This window comes from Herpailurus yagouaroundi, unplaced genomic scaffold (assembly GCF_014898765.1).
Source record: "Herpailurus yagouaroundi ecotype Mexico unplaced genomic scaffold, PumYag 142, whole genome shotgun sequence".
Classification (NCBI taxonomy): Eukaryota; Metazoa; Chordata; class Mammalia; order Carnivora; family Felidae; genus Herpailurus; species Herpailurus yagouaroundi.
This window is the reverse complement of record NW_024412397.1, coordinates 63,804,937-63,832,601: the sequence shown is the minus strand read 5'-3', so window position 1 is coordinate 63,832,601 and position 27,665 is coordinate 63,804,937. Positions and strand designations below refer to the sequence as shown.

At 37.7% G+C, this 27,665-nt stretch overlaps 1 protein-coding gene across 7 annotated transcripts; it reads left to right on the top strand.

The window, feature by feature from the left end:
* The first annotated feature begins 55 nt into the window (after positions 1–55).
* FAM210A (family with sequence similarity 210 member A) lies at positions 56–27,665 on the top strand. 7 transcript variants are annotated; one of them, XM_040479493.1, is made up of 6 exons: positions 117–293; positions 2,354–2,522; positions 4,227–4,302; positions 16,743–17,229; positions 22,593–22,704; positions 26,732–27,665. In XM_040479493.1, the coding sequence occupies exons 4-6, from the start codon at positions 16,775–16,777 to the stop codon at positions 26,963–26,965; spliced, it is 801 nt and encodes a 266-aa protein (XP_040335427.1). In that variant the 5' UTR covers positions 117–293; positions 2,354–2,522; positions 4,227–4,302; positions 16,743–16,774; the 3' UTR covers positions 26,966–27,665. The 7 variants fall into 7 exon arrangements, with proteins under 7 accessions (XP_040335430.1, XP_040335427.1, XP_040335428.1 ...); XM_040479494.1 differs by lacking the exon at positions 2,354–2,522; XM_040479492.1 differs by lacking the exon at positions 4,227–4,302 and having other exon boundaries at positions 2,425–2,522.

Below are 27,665 nucleotides of genomic sequence, written 5' to 3'. Positions count from 1 at the left end.
GACCTTTGCGCCGGAACTACGAGTCCCGTCGTGCAGCGCGTGGGGGTCAGCTGTGGGACGCGCGGAGCGGCTCCGGCAGTGGCGAGCACGTTGTTAGTGGGCGCGGCTGGCGGGCCCCGGGCGGGGGGGCGCGGCGGGGCGGGAGCGGCGAGAGTCTGCCTGACCCGGGTGGGTTCCGGCATCTTGACCCACGTTTGATCAGGTCACTCTCCTGAGTGACACCGCCGTGGCGTCAGAGGAGCTGTCTTTCGGCCTGTGCGGCGGAAAACGCGGTGGCCTCAACGTCCTAAGAGGTAGCCCGGGCCCAAGACCTGAAAAGAACTGCGGGAGGGGTCGAGAGGGCACCTTCAATTCGGTGCATGTTAGGGAAAAGACCTGGGGCGTGACTCCAACACCAGCCCGGCGCCCACCGCTCCTCGGGCCGTGCCGGGAAACCGCCTGCAGGGCCAGGGTCCTGCACACTCTCCTGCCCACAAGCCCTGGCGGCCGAAAGAGAGCACCCCCGCCCTTCTCTGTTAGGCCCCTGGCTCGGCAAATCCGGTTTGGGGATAGTTTTTCAGCTTTGTGCTTTGTTAACCCTTTGCCCTCTGTTCTTCCCTTCGTCAGAAGACGGCTGAGGGAGGGGCCTGGGAGCCGCCGCTCTTGGAGTTACTTTAAAAATGAGCAACGTCTTAGGGACTGGCAGGTCGTTCCCTACCGCTGTATTTGGGAAGACCTGCCATACCTCCCGCTGAGGAGGCCATTCTCATCTGTCAGATTCTGGAGCGGGGGCAGCCCATCCCTATTCTTGGGAAACATTGTGGTATTATTCTGTGTTGGTTGGACTTTGGTATGGGATAGTTGGGGGAGAAAACTCACTTTGGCCATCCCCTCACGTTTCCACTGGAGAGCCCAAGGCACCCACTGTACTGAAACTTGGGATTTCCATAGTTCAGGTATTTCAACCAGGGACTTAGGGTCAAAACTGTATCTGTGAACTAAAGTTACTGATGGCATGCACATTTTAACGTTGTTGTGCCTCAGCACTCCCATCTTAGGGGTATAAAAACGTGATTAGATTTACAGTTCATCTTGAATTCTTTCCAAAATTGATCCCTTTAAAAGCAACTTTGAAAACGTATTTTGCTGGCCTGCCTTGTCAGTAGGTAGTTACATTGAGACTTTGCATTGGGGGTGGCAACATTGCAGCATGTACTTTCCAATCCAGTCACTTCTAAATTGTGGGCATTAACCTTTTTTTGAGGTTGTTGACCCTCTATAAACTTTGGACCAAGAATGAGGCCTATTTTTAACAAATGAGAATGAGCCTTCAATTTCAGATGACTGTGCTTGTATTTTTAATTGTATGGAGTGAGCTGTTTTGAGAATTAACTTCAGTTCCTGAATGTTGAGAACTGCAAAGATATAGGTCCTAGGGATTGAATGTACTATGTACATATCCATGCATTAAAACTAGGCGATCATATGGCCATTTTTACTGGTTCTGATGCTAAAATTTCTTGAGATAATTGCTGTTGTAATTTTAGGGAAAATGAATCTAATTTTGACTTTTTAAGAAATTTTTTCATTAGATTAAAAACCTCTTAAATATGTGTGCATGCAAACTCCACCATGAATTGATGTCATGCATGAGATACATAGAGATCACATTTTGTAAATTTTATAAAACTTAACTGAAAGTCAGTAAATTGAGAATAGAGGAAGAATGCTTGAATGTAGTTGTAGTGGAAGGAGTGAATGGCCCAGACAAAAATGTTTTAAAAGTTACTATTGTTGTTATTTTCCCCCATTATTGCCTGAGTAATGTCTGATTTTTCTGAAATTTGAATTAATAACAGCAAATATTTTGGTATTTTCTGTGTGCCAGAGTAAGTGCTTTACATATTTGAACTCATTTAATTCTTACATAATCCAGTGGGGTAGTTGCTATGATTTATTTTATTTATTTATTTTTTTTATAGATGAGGGTTAAGTAACTTGGCCAAGGTCATGAAGCTAGGAAGTAATAAACTAGGATTTGGACCCAGGCAAGCTGGTTCCAGAGACCAGAAGCTGTGCTAACAATGAAACCCTGCCTGCTAGAAGGCCAGGCTCAGAACTAGAAGTTGGCTGGCACATAATGGATTTTCAGAAAATTTCTTGATTCTTCCCAATGCTTGGGTTATTATATTCAGAGAGAAAATAACTCGATAAAGACATTACTTGCTAAAATGTGAGCTCCCAACAAGGCAAGGATCATTTTGTTCAGTGATTTAACCTAAGTGCCTTGAACAGTGCCTGGCATACTTGGGTGATGATTGAATGAGTGAATTACCAAGAAAAGTTTTGTAAAAATCCTTTTTTTTTTTTAAAGGACATACAAGATTTATTTCAATTCATTTATAAGACTTCTTTATGCACTGTTTTGATTATTTGGCTCATTAGTCATCCAGCCTGCTTTGGATTTCTCCTGGTTTGGATTATACTTTTGTCAGTGAAAGGAAATGGACTAGTAACTTGCAAGTTTTCTGGTCAAAGTAAAGGTAAGCAACAGATTCAGTAGATACCATCCCTCTTTTTAAGTCATTAGTTTCCAAAATGACAGATCTCAGAAGTATAATTTTAAAGTGTGATTTCTGTTGTGTAGTTGAAGATCACATTTTTGAAACATAAAAAAATTGTAAATGTTGATACACTTATAGCTTCCTAAAGATGATGGTATTCTTTGAGGTGGGAGAGAATTGGTTTATGGAAGTTTTGTTTCTCCAGTCTTGGAGGAAGGACTGTTCCTCCAGTACACTTGCCAAAGCGTTCCTGCTGAAATTTTACTGCATTTTTGGAGCACATAAGATATTCTTGTTCAAAAGATTTTTGGTATAGTTGAAAGTAAGATTTGGTTGAAAAATGTAAGTTTATTATGTGTGATGTTAATTTTATATGTCAACTTGACTAGGCTATACCACCTAGTTATTTAATCAAGCACTAATCTGTGTGTTATTATGATGGTATTTTAAAGATCTGGTTAACATCTGCAATCAATTTATTTTAAGTAAAGGAGATTACCCTCAATAATGTGGATGGGCCTCATCCAATCAATTGAAGACCTGACTTTTTTTTTTAACGTTTATTTATTTTTGAGAGAAGAAAGAGAGAGAGAGAGAGAGAGAGAGAGAGAGAGAGAGAAAATGAGTGGGGGAGGGGCAGAGAGAGAGGGAGACACAGAATCTGAAGCAGGCTGCAGGCTCTAAGCTATCAGCCCAGAGCCTGATACAGTGCCTGAACCCGCAAACCATGAGATCATGACCTGAGCTGAAGTCGGACACTTAACCGACTGAGCCACCGAGGCGCCCCGAAGACCTGAATTTTAAACTGAAGTGTCTCAAGAAGAAAAAATTCTTCCTCAAGACTACAGCATTGATTTCTGCCAATTTCCAACCTGCCAATCTACCCAACACATTTTAGAGTTGCTAGCCCCCACAATTTTGTGAGCCAATCTTAAAATAAATATTTATGTATTTAGATAAATAATAATAGATTTCTAATAGAAATGTCTATCTAAATACAGATAAATCTAAAGATAGATAGAGATATATGTATAAATTTTTTCTCTTGGTTCTGTATCTCTGGAGAAACTTGCCTGATTCAAATTTTGGTGCTGAGAGTGGTTCTAGAGAGGCAGATTCTTGAAGATGAGTTTTCTGAATTGGTTATGATGTTCCTGGAATGACATTTCTAATCTAATTAGATTTAAAGGCACTAATAAGTGAAAAGGGCACTGATAGCCCATAGTGTGATGTGACAACAGAAATATGCAAAACCCAGAACATCACCATCCTTTGCAAGTATTTATACAAGATAAGGATGGGATGATCACATATTTGATGACTTAAAACATTTTTGTCAAATTAACAAGGACAATGAGACTGGTTGCTGACTGCTGGCTACTAACTGTGATGGGGAAAGGGAAAAGAAAAGGATGAACTCAGGTCTTCAGATTCCCAGCTCAAACTCTACATAAATAACCTGAAATTTTTTATATCTGCCTTAAAGAAACTTATCTCCTGTAATTGCAGAGCTGAGATTGCTGAAAACCAAACCCAAAGTCTCATCCTGCAAAGTGGCTGAATTACAATGTATAGCAGAGTATCTGCTATTAAAATGAGGGCATTGATTGAGAAGGAATGTAATCCTTAAATTTGGAATGGGGTACTGAACGCCTAATTTTAATCCATTGTCTTTGCCCGTAGAAGCAGTCCTTCCACTCCTCTTTGAAGAATTTAACCTTGCTTTGTGGGAAGTCCCTGTAATGGTACCTTCCCTGAGGTAATTGCCCTGCAAGACAACTGATTCTCCTCAGGAACTACCCCTACCACCTTTCTTTGTTTCTAGACCTATAAGTAGACTCCCAAGTCCCCGCAGGCCCTCAAGGGGAAGCTACAAAGTGTGTCCCAGAACAAGGTGTGCTGCACTCTAAAAACCACATGATTTATTTTGACTTATACATGTAGAAATCTGGGGGATTTTTGTGGGAATGGATATTAAAGGTGGGGGATAATGGTGGAAGGAACATAAAGTTGGACAAGGCCAAATTTATTGATAATAGGGACCACTAAGCAAAGATTCTGGATTCACTGTTGTAGCCTTAGGGGTTTGGTTGGTTGGCTGAAGCATGGACAAAAGGTGACCCCCCCCCCCAAATGAAGTTAAAAATACCAGACCTGCCTTGCTATATTACAGAGAAATGGATCCAGAGGCCTAGGGAGATTGGAATGGTAAGGTGTCTTAATCATGTAAGAACAACTCACCCGCTCTGGGAGGGTCTAGAGGAGATACCTTTCACCATGAAAGTGAGAAATAAATTGGTGAGGAGAACCCCAGCATCCATGAAGAACTGTGGGATTGCTCCTCTCTGTGGGTCAAGAATTCTAGCAGAAACTGCTGCCAATGAACTAGGGATCCTTAAATACAGTGAGGATAATTGGAAATTGGGCAGATATTACAGAGAGACCTATTTTCTTTCTTTTAAAATTTTTTTTAATGTTTATTTTTGAGAGAGAGAGAGAGCGCGCACACACGAACAGGGAGGGGCAGAGAGAGAGGGAGACCAGAATCCAAAGCAGGCTCCAGGCTCCAAGCTGTCAGCACAGAGCCTGATGTGGGGCTCGAACTCACCGTGAGATCATGACCTGAGCTGAAGTCGGATGCTCAACTGACTGAGCCACCCAGGTGCCCTGAGAGACCTATTTTCTTAATGGCATATCTATATGTTGAAGGAAAGAAGCCAGAGGAGAGGGCGGTTGAAGTACATAGGAAGGAGAATAGCAGTAAAAAAATATAAAGAAAATGTGGTTGAGTGGAGTCCTGGAAAAGACAGGAAGAAGTTAGATTTGGAACATGGTGGAGAGCTGAGATAGTTCCTTTTCTGAGGAAGTTAATGGATTCTGAGTTGGGTGTTAATGTAGTTAACTTTAAAAGGGGGAAGGCTGAAGTTGAGAAAATTCATTCCTAATAACTTTGGCTTGTTTTTAAAGGGAAGGTGGGATAGTTTTGTCTTTCTTGTGGGACCACTAGGTAGTAAACACAATAAATAAGTAAATTATATAGGATGTTAGAAGGTAAGTGCTGTGAGAAAAGAAACAAATAGAGCAAGATAAGGAAGATTGGGACGTTGGGAAGGAGGGGAAGATTGGAGGTGGTGTTGCAATTTTAAATAGGATGGTTAGACTTCATTAAGTGGATACCATTTGAAGAGAGTCTTGTACTGGCGTGCCTGGGTGGCCCAGTTGGTTAAGCATCTGACTCAGGTCATCATCTCACAGTTTGTGAATTTAAGCACCTGGCTCTGCACTGACAGTGTGGATCCTGCTTGGGATTCTCTCTCTCTCTCTCTCTCTCTCTCTCTCTCTCTCTCTCTCTCTCTCTCTCCTTGTGTGCAAGCAGGTTTTGTCTCTCAAAAATAAGTAAACATTAAAAAAAGAAAGAATGACTTGTAGAAGTGAAGGAATTAGCCATGCAGACATCTGGAGAAAGACTATTCCAAGCAGAAGGAACAGCTAATGCAAAATTCCTACAATACTGTTTTTAATGTGTTGGAAGAGCTGTAAGGGTGGCCACCGTGGCTGGAGCAGAGTGAGAAGACAGAGTGGGTGATGCATTCAGAGAGGGAAGGGAAGGAGATTATGTGAGGCAAAAGTACTTATGCCTTTATTGTAAGAGAAATTGTAGAATTTTAATTTAATTTAATAGGAGAGATGATTGTATCTTTTCTATGTTATGAGGCTGAAAATAATGTATAAGAGGCTTGAAGAGATTGGGAAAGGTGTGGAATGGTCACTGAGAGGAAAGGGAAAGGGAAGCTGATTGGATCAGGAACCATTGTGGATTGTCACACAACATTCAGAGCCTTTCTCTGAGATCAGGTAATTTACCCTCAGTGTATGCTGGTACTAATCTACTCAGTTGCGTGATTTATGTTAGTGCTCAGCTATTGAGATGTAGTTGTAGGAAGAACAGATAGTTGGACTAGTTCCAGATTAGATTTTGTGGGCTGGTATTACAGATGGACAGAGTAGTAATTCAAGTAATGCACTATAGAATTGAAGCTGGATAAAGACTTCTGAGTGAAACCTGGAGGAGCTGTTACATTTGAAAGAAAAAAGGAGGTAGGGTGGGGTAAGGCCTTGGAACTAGAATCCAGAAGGTAAGGGAGTGAATGCTCAAAGTAGAGGCTGCAGAGGGTGGGATAGTGTAGTTTCAGGATTTCAGTTGTGGGGCAATATCAGATAATTTCAAGGTGGAATGCATTGCTAAAGAAGCTGGGATTTTGCATGGGTCGTCCAAATGGAGTAATGGTAAAAGTTTAGATGAAGGAAGAATACAAACTTGATTTGGCTGGGTTGACAGATGAGAAGGTAAAGAAGGAAAACTAGAACTAATTATTGTTACAGCATGCTAAATGCTAGATGCTTAACATATTGTATCTCATTTCATTGTCATAAATACCGTATGATAAAAGTGTAATTAACCCCATTTTAGGGATAAGGAAAAAAACTAAGTAAAGTAATGCCAGAAAAGTTGGAACTCAGATCTTTCTGATTGCAAAGCCTACTTTTTTCCCATTGCAATGGGATAACACCTGCCAGCCCAGAAAAGAAGGGAGTAGAAGTGGAACCATGTGGATTCTGGACCAGTGTTAGGATTACAGATCACCATGGTTTGCCTTGTGAAATTTAGATCCTCTGTAAAGACATAAAGATATAAACATTTTATGTAAATGAATATATTTACATGGTAATTTTGGAAAAAATCACTGATTTTCTATACAAATGATACATTTCACATTTAACACTGCTCTGGAAATCAATTATTAATGAAATTCTTTAGGAATTCACTAGGCGGCATGATTTAACTCTTCTTGAAGGTTAAGAATTTAACAATGGCTCCGTCATTACCACAGCTTGTATATGTCACTCAGTTCTTGTATTAGAAAGCTCAAAAGCAGAATAGGTTGAAGGAGGTGGATTTTATAATATAAATTAAATTGAAGGCATCAAATGCATTAAGGAGGAGGAGAGTAACAGCCCAGAAAATACTACAAATAAACTTGCATGCTTTTACTTTTTCTAAGCATCAGTCAAGGTGTGATTAAGACAAGAGATTGAAATGAACAAATTAGAATATTAATCTATTGAAAGAAGCAAATTTGAGTGTCCTCCTGTTTGATAGTAATTGAGAGGGTTTGTATAACTAGAGGCAATTCTTTTCCTATCCCTTTTGTTATGTTTCAGCTTGATGAGTTCTACAATTGATCCCTTCCTCATACCTATTCTTCAGGTTAAAGCTGTACTAAATATGAGTTGTATCTGGCAAGGCCACATAGTGTACTTAAAAAAAAAAAAGTTAATGGGTTTTATTTTTTAGAGAAGTTTAGGTTTATAGAAACATGGAACACAGATAATAACAGAGAATTCCCATATTATCTAACCCTACCCCCACAGTTTCCCCTATATCTTGTAGTAGTGTGGCACATTTGTTAGAATTGAAGTACTAACTGAAGTCCACAGTTTGCATTAGGGTTCACTCTTTGTTGTACAATTATTTATGTAAGTTTTGACAAATGTATAATGACATTTATCCACCACTACGGGGTCATATAGAATATTTTGCTGCCTAAAAGGGCCCTATGCTCCACCTAATTATCTTTTCCCTCTCTCACTGTGCAGCCTCTGAAACCACTGCTGTTCTTTTTTTGTTTAATTTTTTTTTAAGTTTTATTTATTTATTTTTGAGAGACAGAGAGAGTGATTGGGGGAGGGGCAGAGAGAGGGAGAGAGAGAATCCCAAGCAAGCTCTGTGCTGTCAGCAACGAAACACGGGTTTCAACCTGAGCCGAAACCAAGAGTCGGACTCTTAACCAGCTGAGCCACCCAGGTGCCCTTGAAACCACTGCTGTTCTTACTGTCTCTGTAGTTTTGTCTTTTCCAGAATGTGTTAGAGTTGGAATCATATAGTATATAGCCTTTCAGACTGACTTCTTTCACTAGGCAACATGATTCCTCCGTGTCGTTTAATGGCTTCACAGCTTCATAGCTCATTTCTTTTTATCAGTAAATAATAGTCTGTTATTTGGAGGTACTCAGCATGCTTATCCATTCGCCTAATCAAAGACTTCTTGGTTGTTTCCAGTTTGGGGCAATTATTGATAAAGCTGCTATTAATGTTTGTGTGGGAGGTTTTCTGTAGACATAACTTCTCAACTTATTTGGGTAAGTACCTAGGAGTGCTATTGCTGGATCATACGGTAAGCCTATGTTTAGCTTTCTTTGAAGCTGCCAAACTGTTTTCCAAAATGCCTATGCCATTTTGCATTCCCACCAGCACATTCCCTCCACATTCTCACAAACATTTGGTGCTTGTTAGTGTTTTGAATACTAGTTATTCTAATAGGTGTGTAGTGGTATCTCATTACTGTTTTAATTTGCAACTTCCTAGTGACAAATGATGTTGAACATCTATTTTTTAATTGGCATACAATTGGCATATAAGATATTAATTTTAGTTGTAGAACATAATGACTCGATATTTGTATATATTGCAAAATGAGCACCACAGTAAGTCTGTTTAACATCCATTGCCATATATGTCTTCCTTCCCAGGCTCTGGCAACCACTAATTTGTTCTCTATATGAGTTCAGATTTCTTCTTTTTTCTTTTAAGATTCTACACATAAGTGAGATCACAGTATTTTTCTTCCTCTAGAGTTCATAATACATTTTTATCTCATCTAAGTCCATATTCAAATGATACTATAATACTTCATGTGTAGTTACATGTGCCTTACTGTGTAGTGTTATCATAGGGTATTCTCAATTCCTTGTGACAACGCTATCTTTCATTTCACTTATGTGCTATTAATCACCTAACGTATTAGTAGTATGACTTTAAACAGTTATCTTCTACATCAATTAATAATAAAAAAGATTTTGCCTTTGTTGATTCCTTCTCAGTCAATCTTTTTTTTATGTAGATCCAAATTTCCATGTTGTTTCCTTCTTGAAGATCAAGTGTATTGGCAATGAATTCCCTCCGTTTTTTTTATTTGATAAAATAATTGATTTCTTTTCCATTTTGATGGATAATTTTGCTGCATACAGAATTCTACTTTGATAATTTTTCTGAATGCACTTTAAATATTCACTTTACTCTCTTTTGTGCCTGGTTTCTGATGAGATGTTGGCTCTAACTTTATTCCTGCTCCCCTCTAGGTAAGGTCCACCCCCCGCCCCCAATTCTTTTAAGATTTTCTCTTTGTCTTTAATTTTCTGCAACTGGAATATGATATGCCCAGATAGGGATTTTAGATATTTATCCTACTTGATTCTCAGAGCTTCCTGGACCTGTGGTTTGGTGTTTGTTAGTAATTTTGGACAATTCTCATGTATTATTACTTCAGATATTTCTTTTACTTCTTTCTTTGTTCTTCTGGCATTCCTACCATGTGTATGTTACAACTTCTGAAGTTGTCCCATATGCTTGGATGTTTTGTTCTGGTATTTTTGTATGTGTCTTGGTATGGGGAAAAGGGTGCATTTTTTTTTTTTCTCTTTGCATTTCAGTTTAGCAAGTTTCTATTGACATCCCTTCAGGCTCACTGATTCTTTCCTTGGGTATGTGGATTATAAATCCACCAGGAATTCATTAAAGGCATTCTTCATTTCTGTTACAGTGTATTTGTTTTGTAACATTTCCTTTTGATGCTTTGAATTTCCACTTCACTTACATTGTATGTTGTTTACTTTTCCCATTCAAGCTCTTAACATATTATAGTTATTAACTGCTCAAAACTGTCCAAATTGAAGATGCTACATTGATTTTAGAAGTCATTTATTAGAGATAAATTGAGTCTTTTAAAAACTGACAGATTGTTGACATTCATGGAATTGAATTAGTTGAACACCCACTGGATGCCACGTTTTGCACTAGTCCCTCTCACTATTGGGAATCAAGACAAACTCCTCACTCTCCAGGAACTTAAAGTCCACAGAGAAAAAGAAGATTCCAATATCTACCTTTTCAGTGCAATTTTCTGTGTAGTTTGTGGGGTTCAGGGACTTCAGAAGGAATTAGTGCTGTGCTGTGACTTGCAGGAAAATGGTAGTTAGAAGAAGTAAACCATTTTTTTAAATGTTTGTTTATTTTTGGGAGAGAGACAGAGTGTGAGCAGGGGAGGGGCAGAGAGAGAAACACAGAATCCAAAGCAGGATCCAGGCTCCGCTGTCAGCACAGAGCCCGATACGGGGCTCGAACCAGTGAACCATGAGATCATGACCTGAGCTGAAGTTGGGTGCCTAACTGACTGACCACCCACGTGCCCCAAAGTAGAACCATTCTTTATAGAGGATTTGTCTACTTTGTGATTTTGTTTTCATAAGGCATCTGTGACAGTGCCCTGTGGGCTGGAGGACTTGAAACAAGCCAGAAGACTATTCCTCCCACTCCTGCTTTAACCTGAGCAACTTTGCTTTGATTTATTTATTTTTATTGAACTTCCAAGTAAGATTTTGTTTGACAAGAGTTTTTTGAATTCACACAATAGAAAACTAAATCTTGCTATTGGAATTTTTTTCAACTGTCTTTTTAGTTAGCGTGTTATTTGGTATATAAAAATGGAATATAAATTACTTAATTCCTTTTGCACTCAGTTGTATTTCTAGTGCTGTTTGAATGTTTTAGTGTTCCAGGTTGTGAGGAACAGAAACATGTTCATATAATCTTAAGCAGTGTGGGTTTGGTTAGGATACAGAGGGAGTAAAGGAATCTCATGAACTAATTCATTTGCCTCATGGAACTGGAATTTGAGGATATAGCTTCTCTAGAATTTCAACAGCATTCTAACATTTGTGCTTTCTCAATGGCATTTGTTCCAATCCATTCTTTCTTCTCTGTCATTCCTTTAACTTGGCTTCTCTTTTTTTGGTTCCCACTGCTTCCTTATACTTTTACTCCTTTCTTTTCCTTTCTTTCTTTCTTCCTGTCTCTTTTTCTTTCTTTCTTTTGTTCTTTCTTGAGCATGGTTGACATACAATGTTACGTTAGTTTCAGGTGTACAAGGTAGTGATTTGACAATTCTATACATTATGCTGGGCTCCCGTAAGTGTAGCTACCATCTGTCACCGTACAACACTATTAATGTATCATTGACTGTATTCCTTATGCTGTGTCTTTTATTCCCATGACTTATTCATCCTGAAACTGGAAGCTTTACTCTTTACCACTATGTCTTCATCTTCTCTTTGCCTCAGAATTGCTACATGAGAGACCGGACTTTCAGACATGTATATTACTGCTGCTTCATGCCTGGTCTTGAGCCTATCCCTAAGAGACTGGATATTATTGGTTTGATTAGTACAGTTTCATATAGTTTTTCAAGTTTTGTGCCAGAGCCATCCTAGGCAACTGTTTTCGTTTATCCTGTATAATCCCTGTTCAGCTCAGGCACTGATCCTTAGGCTGTTTTCACTGTGAATAAGGGCAACAGACTATCTTGTTTACTTATAATAATAACTTGTAACATTTTATGAGCACTTGCTACATGCTAGTCATTTTCTGAACATTTTTACATTTATTTTCATCTCATAACCTTATGAAGAAGGTGCTATTATTAACCCCATGTTACAAATTGGAAACCAGGGCACAAGGGGGCTAATTAACTTGTTTATTAGTAGATAGTTTATAGTTAGAGTGTTTTCAGGATGTGAACTTGGGCAGTCTGACCTCTTGGATACTCTCAGTTGTTAAACTCTACTGCCTGCTCACAAAAATTAAGTCATGACAAAATCAGTATCGCTACCATACAGAGTAGGATTGTATACTGAGAATTAGGCACCAGTAATCATATGCCATTCACTTGTAGTGTTAACAGCTTAATGACATAATTCTAAGGTGGAAAAGGATAGTCATAACAAGCAGTGTAATCGTGTCACTTGGGTCCTGTAATGCATTTCATCATTTATTTCTATAACTGAAGCATAAGCAGTTTAGAACACTTCCTCATCTATAGATGTGAGAATTTCATATCTAGGGGTAGGAAATAACAGGCAGCTTTTGTTATATGCTAAGTCTCATGATTTAAAAAATGTATTACTGAAATTACTGTATTTCATTGGAAGAAATTCAAATTTAAGTTGTTCATCACTCCAGGTTCTGCATTTATATCTGAAATAGAGTCCTGTTAGTTCACAGCTTCTTCAGGCCACTCATCCACTTGTCCAGATATAACTGATTTGATCTGAGTAGTGTTTATGAGGAGTAGCACTTCCATCATTGACCGATAACCGAAAACTTTTATCTTTAATTGAAAAGATGAACAGACTAATAAAATCCAGAAATGGAAACTGCCAGTGGGCTGAGGCCATTATACACAGGTGCTTGCTGTGAGACAAGATAACTCCTACCTTGCTTTGGTTTTATTGTTCCTGAAGCCTGTTCATTCCAGGATATGTATGATACTACTCAGTCTGTACTTGCCCTCTACTTTTACTTGCATTCATCTGAAGTAGGTTTGTTCCTTGAAATCTAATGAGTCTTACTGTGTATGTCGTCAGTATTGTGATCACTTTGGAAGTCTAGAGCTGTACTGTCAAATATGGTAGCTATTACCCATATGTTGCCATTTAATTTAAATTAATTTTAATTTTTGTTTTTAATTTAAAAGTTAATTTTAAGGTAAAAGTTAACTTCTTGGGGGGCACCTGGGTGGCTCAGTCAGTTAGGTGTCTGACTCTTGATTTAGGTTCAGATCGTCTTGCAGTTTGTGGTTTTGAGCCCCACTTTGGGCTCTGCACTGACAGTGCGGACCCTACTTGGGATTCTCTCCCTCTTCCCTTGTCTCTCTGCCCCTCCCCTGCTCTCTCTCAAAAATAAATAAACTTTTTAAAAAAGGTTAATTTCTTGGGCCCTGTATTTCCTTAGGGCACTTTTATCATGTGTCTTACATGTCTTAGTTTACTGAAAATTGGCACTGTTTCTTCTGGAAGTGGCCATATAGCTTAGTGACTAAGTTTGAATCCCAGCTCCTCCACTCACCAGTTGAATGATATTTCCTCTGTGCTTTAGTGTCCTCAAATATGAAAAGATGACAATAGTCCCTCCTTCATAGGATTGTTATGAGGATAATCTGAGTTAATACATGTAAAGTGTTTACAAAACTCCTACCACATATTAGGGGCTCAAAAATACCTTGATGATGATGATGATGATGACGGCAACAATAATGGATGATACCTTTGCCACCATGTTGCCTCTTGTCACTGAAGCCATTTGCTGGGCCTAGAGAAATGATCCCCAAATTCATACTGTCAGGTGTGAACTGGCAGTAGGAGATTCTGATTTGTTAGGTCTAGATGGAGACCAGGAATCTGGTTTTTCAGATTACCTCTCCTTTCCTTCAGTATCCCCACCCTGCCATGATTCTAATATGTAGCCAGTTTTAGAAACCACTAGCCCAAAGGTTGGCTTCTAAGGGAACATTACAGGGGTGACTCTTAAAAATGTGATGCTAAGTGAAAGAAGCCAGTCACAAGAGACCACATAATATAATTCCATTTATATGAAATTTCCAGAATACACAAATATAGAGAGACAGAAAATAGATTAATAGTTGCAGGGGCTGGGGTGGGGAGGAAATGGTGAGTGACTGTTCGTGGGTATGGGGTTTCTTTTTGGGGTGATGAAAATGTTCTAAACTGAGATTGTGAGGATGGTTTCACAATTGTGAATATACTAAAATTTCTTGAATTCTACACCTTAAATGAGCATGAGAATTGTATCTCAATAAAGATGTGTGTGTTTTTTTTTTAATGGGCAATAAGAAGTGGGATAGGAAAAAAATATTCTTTAGGAGGGAGTAGTTAGGGAAACCAGGGAAAAGGGTACAAACTGGAAGCTTGGAAAGAGGCTTTTTAAAAATCTTTTTTTTCTTTGGGGCTCCTGGGTGGCTCAGTCGGTTAAGCTTTGAGTTTGTCTCAGGTCATGATCTTGCAGTTTGTAGGTCCAGTCCTGCGTTGGGCTCTGTGCTGACAGCCCATGCCATCAGCCCAGAGCCTGGAGCCTGTCGGATTTTGTGTCTCCCTCTCTCTCTGCTCCTCCCCCACTCGTGCTTCTCTCTCTCTCTCTCTCTCAAAAATAAATAAACACTAAAAAAAATTTAGGGATGCCTGGGTGGCTCAGTCGGTTAAGCATCTGGCTCTTGGTTTCGGCTCAGGTCATGATCTCATGGTTTCGTGAGTTTGAGCCCTGCACTGGGCTCTGTGCTGGCAGCATGGAGCCTGCTTGAGATTCTCTGCCCTTCCTCCACTCTGTCTCTGTCTCTCTCAAATAAAATAAAATAAAACTTAAAAAATAAAACTATAAAAAAAAATTTTAATCTTTTTTTTCTTTTATTCACAAACACACAATAATCTGATTATCTGAAAGTTAGTCTGGGGACTTGAACTCCTGGAAAACAGCCTTGTAAAGGAAGTAGATTTAAAAGCAAAACAAAGTCTTTGAGTTCAGAAAACACCACTAAAGCCACAGACAGGAATGATTCAAAGATAATGGTGCTGGAGAAAATCCTCAAATCCAACAAAAATAAAGACCAAAAAAACATAGTAAAATATTCAAAAGGAATTTTTTTGTGTGTGAAAAATGAAGCCATACATATATTTGACAAATTTTAGGTTATAATTCCACCTGAGCTAATTCTTAGACTAAATGATCAGTTGATGCTTTTCACCTTTGGAATAGGCATAGCATAGATTTATAGAAAACAAAACAACTTAGGACATAGACTGTAAGAAAGCACAATAAGACATCCTTAATGCTTGACTTTCACAACAAATAATAAGTCAATTTCATAAAAGTAATTAAGGACTTAATCATTTTTCTCTGTGGTCTTTCTTAGTCACTTAATATTTAAGTCATTATTTGAAGCACCTATTATCATCCCTGTAGTTTTTTGTTGTTAACTGGTCTGATTCTTCAGATTGTTACTTGTCATTGACTTTGCTTTTCATTGCAGTTATCTTCAGTATCCCCTTTAAAGGTTTCCTGGGAGCCTATTTTCAGATATGCAGTTTCATTTCATAATTTATTTACATTATGTTGTTGGATTATCAGTGAGAGCCTAATAGAAGCTGATGTTAATTTTTAATTAGGGATGAGTCAGGAGATTATATGGGGACAATTCATTAGTGGATATTTTTATATAATGATAGACAGCTTTGTACCCCAGATAACAGATATTCATGTGAAATGGAGTATCTGTATTTATTGGAGTGCTAACTCAAATACTGTTGACTTATTTAGTGTACAGTTTAAAAAATAAGATCAGTTATTCACAATGTAGTAGAAGTAGTAAGATTGCTGGTGTGGGGTCAAGGTGGAGATTAGTGGTCAGGTGACACTCCCTGATATTAAGGGAAGGGAACTAATTTGTTGTATAGTAATGCATATTGTAATTCTGTTTAACCAGTGGGAGAACCTATGTCTAGAGAAGCTAAGTAATTTGCTCAAAATAATAATACTGTTAACTCAGTTGTGTCTATCATATTCCAAAGTCTATATTCTTTTAAAATTACATTATACTGTCTTTCTGACAAAAAGTTTTAGACATCTGGAAACTATCTCCTCATCGGCGAAAGCAATTAATTTAGTCCAAAGGGATTATAGAATAAATGGTACTTGTATCAACTATTTATCAGATCTTAACAGTTGTAATAACTTACATGATGCTTGTTCACTTACAAAAGCACTTTTACATCAGAAATTTCATGTAATTTCTATAACAACCCTGTGAAGTAATCCTCATTTTACTAGTGAATTTAGACTTAAAATGTCAAAGGCGGTTGTATAGAATTATGTCCCCACAACATGAGGGCCCAGATTTTTGTTTCTAGATCTTATGATTTTTCCATTATACTACACAGCTTCTTTGTAGAAAAACAGAAGTCCTACAAACATCCCTTTTGTAGCAATAAGATAACCTCAAAACATTATCCTCTGTGATGTCTGCTGGACTAGTTTACTATATCCTATTTAAATGATGTATTTTAGTAATGTTTTAAAATTGTGATATGTTAGAACTACATACCTTAACATTAATTTCTGTGGATTTGGTAGCAGTGTCTGTCCTTTATTTCCTAATAGTTAATTTATTTTTAAGTGGATTGGTTTAAAATGGAAATCTATGTATAGTCTTAATTTTTTTTATCTGGTCTCTGTAGAAGCTGAAATCCACTAATCACCATTCTTCAAAATGCAATGGAATGTATCAAGGTCTATATTCCGACTGGCACATAGGACATGCATGGAACCACACTGTCAAAACATAAAGGGACAATTACTTTTGTATAAAGCTGAATCCAGAGTAGTTTTGGTACAGGGCCCTCAAAAACAATGGCTGCACTTATCAGCTGTCCAATGTGTTGCAAAGGAAAAGAAGCCATTTACTGCTCATCCACCCCAACTGGGGGTCCTTCACCATCAACAGTGGGAGCAAGATATTTTATCCAAGAGGGTTATATCATCCAATGCCACATCCCCAGGAACTCCTTCGGAAAGAAAGGAAGAGCCTGATCCTTTACAAGACAAATCTATTAGTCTTTATCAGCGATTTAAGAAAACATTTAGACAATATGGAAAAGTTTTGATTCCAGTACATCTAATAACTTCTGGTGTTTGGTTTGGAACATTTTATTATGCAGCCATAAAGTAAGTTTTTGCTTGGTTGAGCACCTTTCCCTGTTTTATCAGAATGTTAATCTTCTTAATTGTACTAATGAAAGCCTTAAATAGTTTTAATGCTTTAATGTCTTTAACTGATGACTGTTTGTCATAGCTGTTTTTGATATTTTCTTAGCTAAATTTGCTTTGTGTGTATAACAGGCATTATACTAACATTTTAAACGGTATCATTTCATTTAATTCTCATAACTATATGAAGCAGGTAGTGTAATTATTCCCATTTTATTAATGAAATTAAACAATAGTAAGTCAAAATAACTTAGCTTTTCCCAAAATATTTTGGTGGCTTATTTCAGAGCCCGTGCTCTTATGCTCATCTGTCAATGTAAGAGAGTTCAGAAATTTGGCAGCACCATGAGTTCTATACTTCTGTATTTCTTGAAGTTTTCATGAATATAAAAAATTACGTATTATTTTGCCTTATGTATGATTTTGGTGGGAAGTTAATATGATATTTTTGCCAAAACCTGGCTAATACCTGTTGCAGATACAAAAATAAACAAATTGCAGACTTATGTTTTAGTGTTACCCACATCTGATAAATGTCAAGGTAAGTCTTTTGTTTTAATCAGAAGTTAATTTGTTGTATACTTAAAACTAAGAGTGTAGATCTTGTGTTAGGTGTTCTTACCACCACTAAAATAAACTTTTAAAAATAGTTAATTTGGTGGGCCTAGCCTGTAGGTATTGTAAAACACAAAATTTCTAAATGTGCTTTTCTTGTTAAATATAAATATTCTTCCTTTCTTTTAAGGTAAGTTATTTATGGTGTTTTAGGAGCAGGAGCACACATTGAAACAGATCTCAATGATTTCCAGTTTGTTTTTGCCACTAGTAACCAAAGCATTTTGATGCGTGTGTGCCTGTTCTTTGAACGTACTGTGTGGGCTTTTCTTGTAGTGGCCTGGGCTATAAGAGCTGAAGGAGCTCACCATCCTGAGGGCAATGAAATGGCCCGATGTTGTACACTACTTTGACATTTTAGTAAAATCTCCTATGGCTCTAGAATTATTTTATTCTTTCTAAAAGTCCACTGATATTCAATATTTGGTTTTATTTAATGTTTGATATTAAGGTATTAATAAAATATGTCATTTTGGGGACAAAGTTATTTTTTACAAACTAAAAGATACTGAAGACTACTTTTGGAAAACAGGATTAGAGTTGTTTCTTTACAAAAGTTCTAAAAGGGTTTTTTACCTTGTGTAGTTGATGCTGTTCTGATTCTCTTTACATCTTTCTCTCCATTATCTTCCTAATATTCAATTATATCCTTCTTCATCATGTATTATTATCCTTTATAGAAGATGCTTATATGTATACTTAATGGAATTATCTTTCTCATTAATGACATTTTTATGAACGTGTGTAATATTTATGGAAGTCTTCAAAACTGCCCTTGGTTTAAATCATGTACCATTTTGAATAAAAATTATTATAGGATTTAGCTGTATTTAATTAATGTGTACATATCAAATGTTCTTTTTTGAACTATTGAGGGTTTCCTGATGCAGTGCTCTGGAAAATGATATGAGTGACAGTTCTGTCCACCTTAGGTTGCCCTTTATAAGCATTTGGCCAGGAGGCCTTGGAGGGAGCAATTTATGTTTTTAATTAATTGAATATGAGGTCTCATTTGGACTGTTAAAAGGAGCACTTTTGTTCCTTTTCCTTTTCCTTACCTTCTTAAGTAAAAGAGTTCTATAACTGAAAAAGCAGACCCCAAGTAACCTAGTGATGTGAATAATTATGCTTAAGACTTTTTCAATGTTGTCTGGCACTCAGGTGGTTGTGGTGACATTCTGTTGTTCCCTGTGTGTGCATTATCTTCTCCCTCTTTTTCTGCAGAATGGTTTGTATATAAACGTGGTGGTAAGAATATCCACTTTAAAGTCATGTCCCTTTATCCATCACAATTTGCCTTTTGGCTGTTTGTCAGCATGGGACTGTGGTTGCCAGACCCACCACCACTGCACTGGTCCAGTTCTGTTCTACCATCACACAGTTAATTTCAATTTTGTAGGATGTGTTGCTTCCCAGAACAGTTCCTAATGTTTTTATTAAATCCTATGCCTTCAGAAAGTTGATTTCTTCTAAGTAACGATCTTATCACAGGTAATACTTACAAAATAAGGATTGAGGATATGTTCTAATGGCAGTGTATCTTTCACTGCGATGTGGTTTTATTACTAGATTGAAGTTGATTGTATTAAATATAGGTTTTCAATTCAACTGACGAGATTGGCTTTATTTTTTTTGTTGTAGCTGGGCAAATTCTCTGTTATTTGCTTATTACCTACTTAACTAGTAAAAGAAAGGGAAAAAATAGTTTGTAACTTGGAAGATGGGCATTTGACATCACACTGTGTTACTGACCAGTGTTTGTTTTAGTCACTCTGACAACTAGAATTATTACCGCTTTTCTAGACATCAGAGAACGAAATGCCATTCTGTATTTAGTTAACTCAGTGATAAAGATCTTAGACTTCTGAAACATTTTATTTCAGGGAGATCTAAATTGTATATGTTAATAGATTTTACTTTAAGCTTTGTTGTCTGTTCTATCTGGCAAACCTTGCAGAGATCTTACATCTTCCAACCAGAAATGCTCTCTGATCAAATGTAGCTTTGTGAGGATGGTTTTGTCCATAGGGCATCATAGTGAGGTGCCTCGTGTTTTAGGCCTTAAGTCTCTAAAGTTACAGATCCATTCTGAGGCAAAATCCTGCCTAATTTTTACTGCATTTTATATGTACTGTGAATGTGTTTATGCCCTTGCGTATTTCTTCATCAATTGAAACATCCATAAAGCTGGCAGTTTGTGAAGCACAGATTTCTGTCAGACCATGGAAACTTCCAAGTAAAAAGTGACAAGTAGATATTACTATTTAAATCAGTCCCTCATTAGTATTTCATATACAGCAGTTCCAAAGAAAATGAGAGTTATTTTTATTCTTAAAATAATGAAATCATCAAATCAATATTTTAGAATTAAATAGAACCAAGTATTTACTTCTTAATTTTATAAAAGATACTTGTGCAAGGTGTCTGAGGTAATTATTGTTTGATCTTTATGATAGGTTTTTTTTTTTTCATCACTCAATTTTGTCTGATTTTTGGCCAAATCTTTGTCTTTTTTCCCCCTTCATGGTTGCTATTAAATAGGGAGATTGTACATACTGGGCTAGGAAATGATTAATTAAATAATTTTATAATTGTATTGGTTCTAGAATATATAATTAGCATATTCTGGTGCATTGTGACTTGATTCAATCCACAGAATAGCTAAGTCCTTGTAGTACTAAGTCTTGCTTTAAGTGGGATTCTGTCATTATCTAAGAAAGAGATTTGAAAAGGAACTGATGGTGGAGAAAGAAGAAACCAGATTGGACTTAGAGTCGACTTCATAAAACTTTTTAAAGATTCCTTCAGTTATCTGCTTTCCTCTTATAGACGATAGGTAATTTTCCTTGATGGTCAGCCATATGTTCTTGAGAGTAGTCCCTGATTTTGTAGTATTATAGTGAAGTCATAGAGGGATAACAACTTTCCCCCAATTAATTAATCTTTTTAAATATTTATTTTTGAGAGAGAGTGCAAACAAAGGGGCAGAGAAAGTGGGAGACAGAAGATCTGAAGCGGGCTCTGTGCGGACAGCAGACAGCCTGATGTGGGCCTCAAACTCAGGAACTTCGAGATCATGACCTGAGCCAAAGTTGGATGCTTAACCAACTGAACCACCCAGATGCCCCAAATTATTATTATTTAAAAAAAATTTTTTTTAACGTTTATTCATTTTTGAGAGCCAGAGAGACAGAATGCGAGCAGGGGAGGAGCAGAGAGAGAGAGAGAGGAAGACACAGAATCCAAAGCAGGCTCCAGGCTCTGAGCTGTCAGCACAGAGCCCAATGCAGGGCTCAAACCCACAAACCATGAGATCATGACCTGAGCTGAAGTTGGACACTTAATCGACTGAGCCATCCAGGTGCCCCCAAATTATTTTTTTAATATTAAGAATAAATTAGGATTTTGCTAGCTATTATATATTATACAGGATACAGCTATCCATGATAATAATGGATCTAGGCAATTCCCTTTCTTAATTACAAAAAAAAAGGATATCTATACAGTGGAACACACTGTGGAGCCTACCTTAACCAAGAGTCACAATACCAGCGATGGGACAAAGTGACATCATGTGGCTTCTGTTATGATGCACTGAGACAGACAGAATTAACTGTGCAGTTTTCCTGTTGAAAAATGTTTAACCTGAACCTGATCAAGAGGAAAAAATCAGACAAATCCAAATTGAGGGATATTCTCCCATGCAACAGGCCTGGATGCTTCAAAAATCTCAGTGTCAAAAACTATCCTGCTGTCTTCAACAAAAAGTTCTGGGGAGTACTTCTAGAGAAAAGGAGACCAGAGAGAAATGACAAGATAGTGATTTAAAGGACATGCTGGGACAATTCAGGAAATTTTAATATTAAATAATATATTGTGTATCATTATATACTCATGTCATATGTTACATTTCCTGAATGTGATTATTATGTGCATGTAGGAAAGCACAGAACAAGGACCTTGTTCTGATTTAGGAGTCAAGGGTCACAATGTCTGTAAAACAACACACAGTGATAGAGCAAGAGTGTGAAAGAGCACACACCAGTATGCGAAATGTTGATAATCAGGGAAACTAAAAATAAATTAGAGCTTAACAGTTCATATTAGAGACTTTGCCTGCTGTCCCTCCCTCCAAAAATGTGTTGCAATTTATGGTAATTGCTTCTTCACCTGCCTTTTAAACCTGCTAATAGAATAGAGGCATCCTTTTAGAATACCCATAGAATTATTTCTTCTTTGCATAATAACACAAGTGATACTGTAGTATTGCTTTTACAATAATAGTATAACCTGACATAAAATTTTAGAGGTGAAAAGCTTAGGTCTTGAAGTTTGAATTGGAGCTTTCTGAGAAAGTGGTATTTGATTGAGGAAACTAAGACCAGGTAAATAATTCTGGTCCTTTATTTCCTTTTAGATCACATAAAGCAATTAATTTAACTCAGCTAGATCCTTCTATTTTTTTTTTTTTTTAATGTGGTAATTAGGGATGACCATGTGCAGAAGCAAAGCAGAAGCCGCAAACAGATACAGTACAACACCGATGTTCTGTACGTGTTCTTATAGAGTGAAATCACAGTGCTTGATAATGCAGAAGTGACTTTTAAACAAAATTTGGTTTTGGTGTTTTCAGAAAATTTTTTGAAAATATTTATCCCTTTAAGTTTGTGTGTACATATATCTAAATTACTTTGTTTCTTTCTTAGAGGAGTGAATGTCGTTCCTTTTCTAGAACTCATTGGGTTACCTGACAGTGTAGTAAACATTCTGAAAAATTCCCAGAGTGGAAATGCCCTAACAGCATATGCCTTGTTTAAGGTAAGTACAGTTGTAAATCAGTTGCTCTTCACACTTAACTAATGACCTGCTCAGTTCCTCATAAAACTCCATATTAGTTCTTTTGTAACTTAAAATACCAAATTTCATGTATGTCTAATGGCTACAGTTTAAAATGTTTTTTAAGTTTCAAAATTTTAAGTGTGGGCGCCTGGGTGGCTCAGTCAGTTGAGTGTCTGACCAGCTCAGGTCATGATCTCACAGTTCGTGAGTTCAAGCCCTGCGTCGGGCTCTGTGCTGACAGCTCAGAGTCTGGAGCCTGCTTCAGATTCTGTGTCTACCTCTCTCTCTGCTCTTCTCCTGCTCACATGCTGTCTGTCTCTCTCAAAAATAAATAAAGATTAAAAAAAATTTTTTTAATTAAAAATAAAAATTTTAAGTATAAATAAAATGATGGTTTAGGAAGAAGTGCCTTGAAAATAGGTAGATCATTCCTAACCTGTTGTGATCACACAAATGTGAAACAAATTTCCAGAAGTCATCTTTTTGACATTTCTCCCACATACAGTATATTAATTTTCCTTATTCAGAGATCCACATGCCACCTGATTTTTCGTGATATTTAGCATTTATTTTTACAGTTTATAATAGTTCTTCTTAATAAGTAAAATAATAAAGTTTAGTTCAAATTGTTTTATGGGATAAACCTAGACTTAGTAGCATTACATATATTTCATTTTAGAAGTTTATAGTTTTTAATACCTGTTCTCTGGATTTGAGACAATGACATCTTTATAAATAGAGTTTCTATATCTATTGGTCTTTATTTTAGAAAAGGAGATTCATTGTGAATTGTGGAAATTAGCCATATTAATCTAATTTTTCTCAGTTGACAGTTAAGAAGTTCTATATGTCTTCATTCTAAGAAAGAAAACAAGTAGAAAACATTTGGAAACTAGATGTTACTTTAATTCTGTTGTATAAAAATGCTTAGAATTATGGTTTTATAGTAGTATAAGTATCATTGTTTTGTTCTGTCATCTTCATTAAAATCCTCTGAAATCTTGGGAGATTTCCTTTTTTATTGTAATTTTGACCAGAGGTCTAACATTTAATTGCTGAGTTTTTCAACATTGAAACTTATTAAATTCATAAATTATCAAGTTTATAGTTATAATGGGTATGATTATTATTTCCTTAATTATAATAGCTCCTTATCCTGTGCTCCCATATTATGTGTGTTCATATCCTGGTCTGGTGTTAGGGTTTTTTTGTTTTTGTTTTTTTAATGTTTGGTTTCTCTATTTGATTTTAAGAGCCTAGAATGGGAATTCAGAGTCATTTCTTCTTTCTCTTTGTTTTCGCTATGCCTGGTATTGTGCTTTGTTGGCACATTAGTGCTCAGTACGTGTTTGTAGGTTGGGATTTGAAACATGAACTTGTACATGTAGTTAGGTTAGTATCAGCAGTGTTTCTTCCCTCTCACTGTCCCTCTGAGGTGGGAAACGTGCAGGGGATTCTCCTGGGTATTTTCTGTAACCCACAGTTTCTCAGGTGGAGTAACAAAGACTGAGATTTATTGCTTCAATAAGGCAAAGCCCCTTTCAAAAAGAGGTGTGGCAAAGAGGAGAAAAACAACCTGTGTGTGACCTTCTGGTACTGACTGTGACACACTCCTCAGCCCGCTAGCACTGTCCTGAAAGTGCACCTTTGTTTGAATTGGCAAAAATTTGTTGAGCCCCTACTGTGTGCCAAGTGCCATTCTAGGTACTGGGAATAACTAATTCGATAAAATGGCACAAAGTACATGCCCTCATGGAACTTACATTCTAATAGTGGGTGGCGGTTAAGCAAAGAAAGTAAAGTACACACACACACACACACACACACAGTGTTTAGATGATGGTAAATGCTCAGAAGAGAGAACAAACCAGCAAGAGAGGATGTGTTTGTGTTCGGGGTTTGTTTCTGGTTTTTGGTTTTGTTTTTGTTTTTTTCAGAGGGATGGTTGCCAGAAGGTGAGGGAGTTAATCAGGCAGTTGTATGGGAGAAGAGCATTCAAGGAGGAGAAAGCCAAGTGCAAAGTCCTGAGGCTGCAGGATACCTGGCGTATTTGAGGGAACAGGGAGGATGCCAGTGTGGCTGGGATGAGTGAACAGTAGAGAGGCAACAGAGGCCTTACAGGCCACTCTGGCTTTTACTCAGAGGAGATGGGAAGTCACTGGGCAATTTTGAGCATCTGACTTGTGTTTTAACAAAATCATTTTGGCTGCTGTATTGTCTGTATATATAGCAGGGCAAGTGCAGAAGCCCAGAGACCTAGCGAAGGAGGGTTTATTGCAGTGGTGTGTGCAAGAGCTGATAGAGGCTAGGACCCAGGTGGTAGCAGAAGAGGCACTAAGTAGTAGGTGGATTCTAGATATGTTTTGAAGGTGGAACTGATGGAATTTTTTAATGGTTGAATGTAAATTATGCAAGAGAAAGGAGTCGAAGCTGTCTTACAGATGTTTGGCCTGAGCAACGTAAGAATAGAGTTGCCATTTCCTGAGATGCAGACAGCTTTAAGAGGAGCAGGTTTGGGGTGGGACCATTGAACACCATGAGATCAGTTTTGAATAAATGATATTTTGAGATCCTATTAGACGTGCAGGCAGAAATGAGTAGGAGGTTGTATATACTGGAATTTAGGGAAAAGGCTTGGTCTGGAAATCTAAGAATCATTAATGTATAGATGGCACTACAGACATGAAACTGGAAAAGACTGCCAAGGGAGTGAGCAAGGCAGAGAAAAGGAGTGCAGGGACTGAATGCTGCCCCATAGTGCTCAGAGGTAGGCAACAGGAGGAGGAATGGACAGGTAGGACTGGAAAGTGGCAGCCTCTGAAGCTGAAGGAAACCAGGGAAGTGAGGGCATGGCAGCCAGTTGAGGGCATGCTCCAAGGTGTAGATGGGGGCAGGGGGCTATCTCCATTGGCTCTAATGGTTCACAGGCCTCTATAGTGACTATGATGAGAGGTGGAGGGTGAACGCTCGGTTAGAGTAAGTTCAAGAGAGAATGAAGAGGGAGGTTGGAGGTAGAGAACAGAGGTGGCTCCTTCAAAGAGTTTTGGTACTGAATTTTGACACGGAAGCCTCAGAATGTGATATAGACTGTCTCCACTTTTGTGTTGCTCTTTGACCAGTTTGTCTGCTTTTTAGCTTTAGTCCTTAAATCTCTGGTCAGAGTTAAACCTGTGTGTGTCTGCAACATATGTACCAACTACTTTTTTTGGCTTCCTGGAAGTTCCCAGTTGGGATTCCAGACCCAGGGTGGGTTGTAATGAGAAAGTAGCATAAGGCCTGGAAAAGTCAAAGGGATTTGGAAGTGAAACTAAACTAAATTCAGTAAAGAATAAACATTTGGCTCATGTTTGCCTCTCGTCCATTTGAAGTAGTTTGGTTCTGGTTTAGTTCTAGATGCACAGTCTGTAGATTGGCAGGGTTTTTAAGGAACAGAAGCATTTGCATGTTTGTTGTTCGTAGTGGTCCTGAGCCATCTTTCTCATTTCCCAATGACCATGTCCCCACGTTCACTAGCACATGGTTATAGGCCCCAGTGCTTCTATTGCAAATACTCTGTAATCCTTGGGGCGCCTGGGTGGCTCAGTTGGTTAAGTGTCTGACTTTGGCTCAGGTCATGATCTTGTGGTTCGTGGGCTTGAGCCTTGTGTCAGGCTCTGTGCTGAAAGCTCAGAGCCTGGAGCCTGCTTCAGATTCTGTGTTTCCCTCTCTCTCTCTGCCCCTTACCTGCTCATACTCTGTCTATCAAAAATTAAAAAAATAAACATTAAAAAAAATATTCTGTAATCTTTGGGTCAGTGCCTAAGTGACAGATATTTGTGAAATGCATTTACAGAAGAAGCATCCCTTGTTAGGAGGGTAAACCATGTGGGCTGTAACTATGTTGGCCTGATCAAGCAATAAAGTAATTTATGCTGTTTGGCTATTACTAAGAATTTTAATTTCAAATTGTTTTTGCTAAAGACGATAATCATGATTGGCTGTTGATCTGCCTGTATTTTCTCCTCAGATCGCAACACCTGCCCGATATACTGTGACTTTGGGAGGAACCTCCTTTACTGTGAAGTATTTGCGTAGTCGGGGCTACATGTCAACACCACCTCCTGTTAAGGAGTATCTGCAGGACAGGATGGAAGAGACCAAGGAGCTTCTCACAGAGAAAATGGAAGAAACAAAGGATAGACTCACTGAAAAATTACAGGAAACCAAAGAAAAAGTTTCTTTTAAGAAAAAAGTGGAATAGGGTGCCTTATGTAACAAGTGACAGACAATTTCTGCACTTTAACCCTTTGGAGACTGTGCAAAGATACATGTTCCTGATTATTTTTTTGATTAGCTGCCAAAATATACCAGTTCTCTGAGGGTTAAAGACCTAAGATACCTTTTTAAGGTTAAATATTACTAAAAAAATCAGTGTTCTTTTGGGAAAAAAAAAATGAACCCAGGTTAGAATGAACATCAATACCATTAAGCAGTGGTTAATGTCTAATAAGTCAGATCTCTTTTTCAGGGTCTTCAGAATCATATTTGCTTTGTGTTTTGTTGCAACTATAATATATGCAATTGGGGCAGTTGACTCCTTGAATACCTGATGTGGCCCTAGACAGGATGTTAACACTGGGTTTTCATCTTTATGTTATACATTGAGCTTTTAACTATATTCATTTCTCAATGTGGGACAAAACTATTATCAAAACTGCTAGTGAATAAGAGGATGTTTAGTGTTTCTGTAAACACAGTATATAACAGTTACACACCAGTTAAAATATACACTTAATATGAAGGAAGTTGAATAAAAATGGAGTCATACATGTGTAAATAAGATGTATTGGTTATATGTAAATGAAAAATTGAACCTTTGAAAATGATTTTTACCTGAAGCTTGTCATAATCAAATTTTTTAAAACAAATATATATGGCCATATACACACCTAGAGCATAAA